Source organism: Lolium rigidum, chromosome 6, assembly GCF_022539505.1.
Source record: "Lolium rigidum isolate FL_2022 chromosome 6, APGP_CSIRO_Lrig_0.1, whole genome shotgun sequence".
Classification (NCBI taxonomy): domain Eukaryota; kingdom Viridiplantae; phylum Streptophyta; class Magnoliopsida; order Poales; family Poaceae; genus Lolium; species Lolium rigidum.
The window spans coordinates 184,037,314-184,046,338 of record NC_061513.1 but is presented as its reverse complement, the minus strand read 5'-3'; the positions used below and the strand labels follow the sequence as shown (position 1 = coordinate 184,046,338).

The 9,025-nt window shown below is 45.1% G+C and overlaps 1 protein-coding gene across 1 annotated transcript; it reads left to right on the top strand.

Annotated features, from left to right (window-relative positions):
* The first annotated feature begins 235 nt into the window (after nucleotides 1-235).
* LOC124663621 (DUF724 domain-containing protein 6-like) lies at nucleotides 236-8,150 on the top strand. The gene is made up of 10 exons (XM_047201301.1): nucleotides 236-367; nucleotides 797-1,198; nucleotides 2,899-3,345; nucleotides 3,540-3,902; nucleotides 4,153-4,635; nucleotides 4,756-4,822; nucleotides 4,895-5,010; nucleotides 5,092-5,148; nucleotides 7,093-7,177; nucleotides 7,292-8,150. Exons 1-10 carry the CDS (start codon nucleotides 236-238, stop codon nucleotides 8,047-8,049), a joined length of 2,910 nt encoding a protein of 969 aa, XP_047057257.1. The 3' UTR covers nucleotides 8,050-8,150.
* Nucleotides 8,151-9,025: the final 875 nt, after the last annotated feature.

The window sequence follows — 9,025 nt, the reverse complement described above, 5'->3', positions numbered from 1 at the left end:
TAGGGTTCATGTCCAAATCTAGCAAGATCTATGAAATTAGTGGATGAATGGAAATGATTCGAAGGGGATTACCTTGAGGAATGGATGGGGAAGAGATTGGTTGGGCAGATCTGATGATTTGGTGGGGGGAGAGGGGGAGGAGGAGGAACCGCCGGCCGCCTGGTTTGTTCACGCGAAACACACAGAGAGGAAGCCCTGGCGGGCTGGGGGCGGCTCGGGTGCCACACATAAGTGGATGTGTGGCGCCCTTCCGAGCGGCGCCACAGTTTCACTGTGTGGCGCACGTCAGAGCGTAGCACACATCAGCGTCGACCGCGCCACGTCAGATGGGCAAGTGACGCCGCAGGCACGGGTGCCACACAGTGAGGTGTGACGCCGATGTGAGGGCCGCCACACAAAAGTGTTAGATGGGTAAAATAGTTTTTCCGAAGGATCAGTCTATACTATACTTTCAGAAAAGGTTATTTCTGTGTAAATCGCCTATGAACAGAGGATTGTTCCAATGCACACAAAAAAGAAAACGAGAAGAACATAAATACTGTCGCCAACGGACAAGCAGCCGCCGCCGAGTTCGAATTTTCGAAGTTCAAACCCTCTACTGTCTTCTCTCTTCACTCTACTCTCTACTCTCTTCTCTCACACTCATACTGATCATATCCCCCCAATTAAACTCAGCCAGAGGGGAAGCAGCCCCGCGACCATGGCGCCGGTGGAGGAGCAGGAGGAGGAGGGGACTGTGGGCGGCGGCGGCGGCCTTCTCCCGCGCTACGCCGTGGGGTCCGAGGTCGAGGTGCAGATTGCCGACCGCGGCTTCCACGGCGCCTACTACGAAGCCATCGTCACCGCGCGCCTCCCCGCCTCCGGCGGCTACGAGGTAGTATACTCAACCCTAGTCGAGGACGGCGGCGGCGGCCCACTGCGGGAGGCCGTAGCTCCGGCGAACGTGCGGCCGAGGCCGTCGCCACTGCCTCCCCCGGGCGCGGCGCGGTGCGACCTCAACGTCTTTGACATGGTGGAGGCGTACCACAATGAGGGGTGGTGGCCGGGTGTCGTGTCCGGCGCGTGGCCTGCGTCGACCGTGATGGAGCCGCGGTACGCCGTGTCGCTCCCAACTCGGGAGGTGGTGGAAGTTGTGGCTTCGCTTGTCCGTCCGCGGCGAGTATTCGTGCGCGGGCGCTGGATGGATATGCAGGAAGTGGTGAGCCTTCTCTGTAGATAAAATTGCGAGTTCTGTTGCCCCCGATTTTGTAATGTTGCTCCCAAATTTGGGGCGCTTGTTTGAATTTCCTGGAACTACCCTGAAATTGCACAACCATCAGTATACATTTCCTAAAAGGTATCTCGTGTTCTCAAGGGCTGTTGGTTTGTTCTCCATTTTTTATGTAAGGGCTCTTGGTTTGTTTCTCACTTGGTTTATAAAATGACTAAAGAAGGCATTGGCCACTAAACTTGCCATTTGAATTCATGATTTTGTGCTATTTTGAGCAATGAAGAGCTATTTCCTTTCGATTTGGCAAGACCATATGATATCTGTTGCTGGATGAAGTATTAACCTAGAAATTTCGATAAAAAGTGTGTCGATTTCTATGATGTACAAAATAATAAAGAGTCTAAAAAGAACTATCATGGTACAAGTTTTTTTTTCTGTAGATCACACAGTTGAGATATTTCAGGCCCAAAAATATCAGGTCACACAAAATGCATTTACAATTTTCTCCAGATGTTTTCAATACTTGGAAGTGTTTACCTTCTGAATTTTCTTAAGGCAGTCGGGCTTTCATGCAAGGACAGGATGGTCATTTGACCACCTGCTGGTCCTTGTGAGAATAGCAAAATTACCTATAATCCTTGTTTGCATTGACCTTTTGACAGTTACAGTCCTTTCCATGGTATTTTGACCATTCTCCCTAGTCATAAAGATCTAAAACTTGTTAGTTTAGAAACTAATTTATGTTGAGACAGTACTAATTTGGTGAAAATATGTGATGCCAGTTCAAATCAAGTTACTCCCTCCGTTCTTGTATACAAGGTCACTATCTCATTATACTAGAGAGAATACTAATCAATTCTTTCTTGGAAAAAGATAGTGGCCTTGTATAGATGAAAATTGTATTTTTGATAGTGGCCTTGTATTAAAAAACACAGAGAGTACTCTTCATGTTCAACTTAACCATATTGCCATGATTACTTCATTAGCATGGACTAATTCTGGCTTCTGGGGACTTCAGTTTCTCTTTACTGTAGTAACAAAGTTCCAGTTCGGCTTAGCCAAACCCCATTTTCTCCGACCACACACTACACAACAAACCATTTGCAATTTTCTTAACTCATGCAAAATGGTTAACCCATCTCTAGAGCATCACCAAGAGTCTACACATGTGCTCATGCATACACACGCTAATGGGAGGCACTTGGTCCTAATTTTAACTGGTCCAGCTTATCACATTTACAGCCGTACGTTTTACCTGAATTCAGCAAAGAAATAAGTAGGTCATTTTTTGCTGATATATGCATTCTTGATTACATGAAGTCAGTAAAATAAAGTTGGCTGCATAATGACAGATAGAAGGCAGGTAGAGCACCGAAGCATTCAGAATAAAGAACTCATGTGCCAAAATACCACAGCAATTGAAAAAAGGTGGATTCGTAATGAGATTAGGAAATTATCTTACAAATGGCATAAAACCAACCACCCTTGTATACATATGTTTGCCGAATGAAATTTGGTATGTATATTGTGAAGTTTAAGATTATTTTTCTATGAAAGGAACTCTCTGAAACCTTTAACTGTTTGGTGCATGCAGTAAGCTTCCCTAATTGAACATACGACTCCCATGAGCAGTTATTAGCTAGTGAAAGAGAATCACTAATATTCTGCTGTTGTGAATTTGCATGCAGGTTCCAAGAGTGCCACTGTATGATGAGGGGAGCAAGGTGGAAGTAATATGTCCTCAAGGAAAGCAGGGTATGATGACTGCTACTGTCATTAAGATGGTTGACTCTGCAAACTATGTAGTTCAGCATGGGGATAGTAAATGCTCAATTCTGGTCCTACATTCTCGTTACATCCGGCCGCCACCAGACTTTGATAGATTGAAGTTTCAATATAACTTGGAGCCATCTGCAGAGGTGGAAGTGTATCAGGATGGTACTTGGTTACCGGGTGTCATTTCAGAAATTGGAAGTTGTGAATCTAGCAAATATGCAGTAAGGGTGAAAAATCACAACAACGCTGATGAAGAGGACTACACACTTGTGTCGAGTGCATTCCTCAGACCCTGCTGCAAATGGGATGGACAGCAATGGAGGCTTTCCTCAACAAAGGCATCTTACCAGCTTCACAAGGTTTGTGTGACCTTGCTCTATTATTTCTTTTGTTTCTACATCCTTCATTTTTCGACCGTTTACATGAATGCAAGTTTACAGTCTTTACATTTTTTTGGATAGCTTGCTGCCAATAATTACTGATTATTTATTTGTTAGTTCTGTTGAATATTTAATTCAAGTGTTCTAAACTAATACTCGCTCCTGTTTACTAGAAACATTCTAGGAAAAGAAAGTATACACTTTCTATTGAAAACAGCCTATCACCAGTATTCTCGACACCTGGTGGAGATAGTGATCGGAATAGCTTTGTCCGTAACAAAAGGATGAGGACAGATAACGTGAGAAATGAAGGGCTACACATGAGGCATTCTTTACCTCCTAATGAAGTTACAACTGGATCATCATCAAAGGGTGACATAGATATGGAAGCTCCCGCAGATAAGCACACCACGATGATGGAAAATCTGGACAATGAAATTGAGGCAAAGGGTAAGGAGTGCATGCCGGCATCTAACATAGTGCTAAACATGAGTTGCAAACATGGCGATCGGAAAAAGCGAAACTGTCTGACGAAGGTACCCCCTTGGTTTCTACTTCTTGCATGCTTCTTAGTTTGTTGATGCACTATAATGAGAAGGCTATGTATGCACTTAGTCTCAGAACATATGGTGCATTTATGCTCTCCTGTCTCACAAGATTTATGCTTTACTACCATATGCTGGCATACTTATGACATAAGTGTTTTTTGTCTTTCTTTCTTTCTCCCATCAGCACTGATTATCATTCTTCAGTGAGTGTCACGTGGTTTGGTTCATATTTTTACAGCCATTTGCTAATACGAGAGGAAACGACAAATCTTCATACCTTGATGTAGTTGAAATTAGTGATAGCTCTGGATACAGTGATGTTATTGAAATCTACGACAGTTCCAGTTGTAACCCTAGCAGGAGAAGGAAAAGGCGGAAAAGTCCCATTGACACAGGAGATGGGCTTAATTGCAGGACTGTTCAACTTCATCAAGAATCATTGCCCAATTCAGCACAAAATACTCCGTCTAACCAATGTGTGTTACTAGCTTTGGGACTAGAGGAGGCATCACATGTTCCTTCCAATAACGAGGGTGTGCCACTAACTCCTCTGTCATGCTACCCAGATTTAATGATGCAGCCACTTCAAGTGCTCCCTACATTGAATGAAAGAAAAGAACTGCCACTTTCGGATCATGTTTGTTCTGAAGCTGAGCCAGTGACACCTTATGATTCTACGGCTAGAGATGGCATTCAGGAAATGTGCCAAGAAGTTACAGAGGTGCACGCTATTCTATCACCTTTTGCATCATAGTCAATTTATAGTATACCATTCATTTTACTTTGAGATCAAAAACCACTTTTCATGTTTGTCTTTTCTTACTAACTTATCTCAAAACAGGCTAAGATTTTGTTGGCTGATGACTGCGATGAAGTACCAGACACCTTTTCATTAACTTCCCAAAACAGTAAGTATTTTTGTTACAAGGGCTTAAGTGACACTGATTAAATCTGTCTAACTACAATGAAAACATCACCAGGTAAGCAGAGCATTGGTGATCTAGTACATGGAAAAGCCAGCTCAATGAGACAACTGTCAAGAAATTCTGAGGTCTCAATTTATCTGAAAATAGGGTCATCTTCATCTGCAGAACAGGTTGTTAAGGTTGACGTCTTGTGCATTGAAAAGCTTACTAATAATGCATCATGTTACTGACTTACTGCAACCTTGTTTCAGTTTCTTCCATCAAAGGATATGGAAGTACCCGAGCGATGTAAAAAGACCCATGATGTGGTAAGTCCATTTGCTTGTAACTCCTTTCTGTATCAGTGAAGTGGTTGCATCCCTAAAACCGGATTTCAGAAGATTTTTTCGATAAAGGGAATATATTAATATCAAAAGATACCAATTACACCCAGCCTCTGCAACAACGCACCACCCTAATGGCACTACGGATGCACACAGCCAAAAAATAGAAAAGAAAACTAAGAAACAAAAGTCCCGCTACAGTATCTCGAGCCTAACAACAACAATACATCCACCACCAAGACAACACCTGAAATACAGACTCTCCAAATCTGACGCCTTCAAGAAGAGAACAATGCTCTAACACCGTCGTCGCCCGATCAAAGATCTTAGGTTTTCACCCTGAAGATAGTCCCCGCTCTCAAAACAATGCCTCCAACAAGGTCATTGCCAGGCACAACCAGTTAAGGCCAGACCTTGGGTTTTCACCCTGAAAGGTAAGACTCTGAACTTCACCTGTGTTGTCGCCCCCATTTTCATACCGCTGCTGTGAAGCCCGGAACACCAAGCAAGTCCCTCAACAGCGCGGAGACTTGAACCTCCCTTAGCTAGTCCTCCCATCCGGCCTTCATGAAATTCTCTTCTTCTGACTTTCATCATGGATCCATAGTCACTTGATGTCAACACAGAGAAAGAACTTCGCGCCGCTCCCTCTAGAACCAAACGGTCGGAATAAAAGCATGGGTGCGCGCGACCGAATACCACCCGATCCAGCAAACTACAGGCAAAAGATGCGCTGATGCATTCGCCGGCGGAGCCTTCCGGAGCATCCGGTAGGTCTTCATCTTCGCAGAAGAAGAACCCTACGACCACCACCTTCAAACCCGAAGCAGACGAACAGGCCCCCACGCCGCCATCCGCTGACCAACGATGACGATGGAGAATTCGGTGGACGGCGGAACCCGCAACCACACCATCCTCGCCCCGCATATCGCCGCCCCCTTCCTCGCGCCGCCAGCAGAAGCCAACAAGATCCAACAACCGCCGCCACCACCATCCATCGCCGGAGGCCGTGGAGGAGGAGCCACCACCGCACATCCAGGGATGCCGCCCTAGACACGGAGCACGCCGAAGCCGGAGGTCGCCGCCCCAGCCGCCACCGCCGTTCGCCGCCTCCAACAACCCCCCGGGCACTTTGGCGCCGGGGCCCGCCGCCACCGTGGCCAGCACCGACGGCAGCGGCGGAGGGAGAGAAACGGAGGGAGGGGGCGGCGGAAGGAGGGAGATCGGCCCCCGGCGGCGCCCTGGGGAGCGCCACGGGAGGGGTTAGGGGTTGCCGATTTCAGAAGATAAGATGCATTTTTTTTGTTCTTGGTGATGGTGCCTCCGCCTTGAGGGTCTTCTTTGGATTTGTGTATGCAGCAAGGAACCTCTGTGGGTCTCCTGGAAATTAAGGGATCATCCGCACTTTTTTTTGAAACGTTCACCAAGTGGGGAGAGAATCCCCACCTGAATTTCATTCATTTCAAATGTTTAGGTAGCTGAATTACATGCGGATAGGTGATCACACCACAGAAGGGTGTCCTCCTTTTGGGACTCACTTGTTTCATGTGACATGTTGTATGATTATCTGTGGCTTTTCGATATGATGTCATTTTTGTATGCAGTTTCCAAATTTAAGAACAACTCTTTGGGAGCGATGAATTTCATGTGGTTGCTGCAATATGTACATGCACTTAGCTAGTTACCAAATGAACTTTCAAGCACAACTTCACTCATTTATGTGGGGGATTCATGTAACATTAATTTATAAAAGTTTATGATATCGACCGAGAACCGTTGAAACATGCATGCACTTGGCTGGTTACCAAAAACAGTAAATTGTGTCTGTTCTACTATCATTTCTTTAGCAGGCGATACTTTTTGGTGTCCCAAATGTTCCATTGTAATTTCATGTAAACTGTAATCATATATTGATGATTTTGTTTACAGATGGGAATGGTGAACAACATTGCAGGCATCTGTCTCAAGGAAAAAGATAACTTCATGAACTGTATGCCTTGCCCAAACTCAGAAGGTAATTTGTGGTGCATAAGAATTATTTTGTTTGACCAGAACCATGTTTTTAACAGCCAATATGGTTGTCGATGTATCATGCATTGGATCTAACCTCTTCGCTTGAAATTGACAGGGTCTTCCTCATTGGCGCATCCTGGTAGGATACTGATGCATCCTGCTATGACCATGGATCTATCCGCCTTTATGCCAGCACCTAACATCAATGGTCTTCCTCCTGAACTTGTTACAAGTTCTTTGCTATTGGGACTCCTCAATAAAATGGAGGTCTTCACAAGGCTACCACAAAATCTACACTTCAGTAAGCTGCTGCAGGATTCCCACCCAGAATTGCGTGAAGGAAAGGCTATAGGACTTGTGATTTCATTTTCCCATTTGGCCGAGAGCATACAAAATATGCGAATTCAGGACGACGATAACAAATTTCAGCAGAAAATGAGCAGCCTTGCAGAGCTGGAAGAGAATGGGTTTGAAGTTGGCACCCTGAAGGAGCGTCTCGAGAACCTGCTCCGTATTAAGAGTCGTCACATGGATTTCAAGGGCAAGAAGGCGATTCTGGAACATGATATACTTGAGAAGGAAGGAGCATACAACAAAGTTGAACAAAAGGTGGGAATACTAGACATAGGCATCAAGGAGCTGGAGCGAATGCTTTTGCATGCTCAAGAGGAGAAGGCATCGCTCGTGGAGCAGAAATCAGCAATAGGTTTAGAAATCTCCAAGCTCCAAGGGGATGCTTGTCGAGCTGAGGAGTTATATATGTCCGCGGAGAGCGATTTCGGACGCACAGCCACTGCACCGTGGGAAGCATGCTTGCCTGCTGACAATACTGCCTCTGACTTGGTGCTTGCTACTACAGCTTGCTCTATATAATTTTACTCTTCTGCTGTTTTAATGCATTAGGAGGGGAATGAGAGATAGCTAGACCTATTCCCATGCACTCGGAAATGATAAGCTTATATGGACTTCTCTAATGTTTAGGAGCTGATCATTTGCTGTTTTGCACAAATATTTTGTTGTAAGGTTTCCCTTGCTTTGTATAGGCTTATGATTGATAATAATGTTCTAAAATGTATTGCTGGTTGGAGGTGGAGGCTGTTGTCTAAGGGGCAAATTGGGGCTTATGTACTCTTGTATAGACAGCATACCCCTTTATATGATGTCTATCTTTTTTTTCGATATCGCTCCAGCTTATGCATCCAAGGGATGCACACGGCTTTTTTTATTAGATTATTCACAACACCTTACAAGAAGCAACATAAAAAATCAGACTCGAAGCCATCTCGCTAAACCTACAGTGGGATGAAGGTGACAATACACCAACTCACATCATCCAAAAAACCAAATGCCTTCCCAGACCGCCCAATAGCAGATGAGAAGCACATCCAGTCAGTGGCGAAGCTTAGTGGAAGCAAACCTATGCATGGCCCGCCCATCTATATTATTATTCAGCCCTAAAACATAATTAGTCTTGTCTAATCCCACTTTTCCCTATTATTTTCTCTCTAAAAAATATTTTTAGCCCGCCCTGATTTCTTTGTCAAGCTCCGCTATTGCATCCAGTCAAGCAAATTCTCAGCGCACGCCAACGCCCACGCCATAGAAGCTGCTACTGCCGTCTTCCTCGACTCCATCTTCAAAAGAGATCATCGCATTGATCTTGCCAGTCTGCCATCGATGCCGCCACGGCGCCAGACGATATCACCATCATGCGTGCATCCATTCAAGTACGTTGTAATTTCCTTCTTGGGCTTTGGATATCATCAAATCAAGTACGTATCATTTTGCAATTTGGGTTTCAGCTACTCTGAGCGAAGGCTTTGGGAGGCTGGGAGTTTCCAGTTTCAAA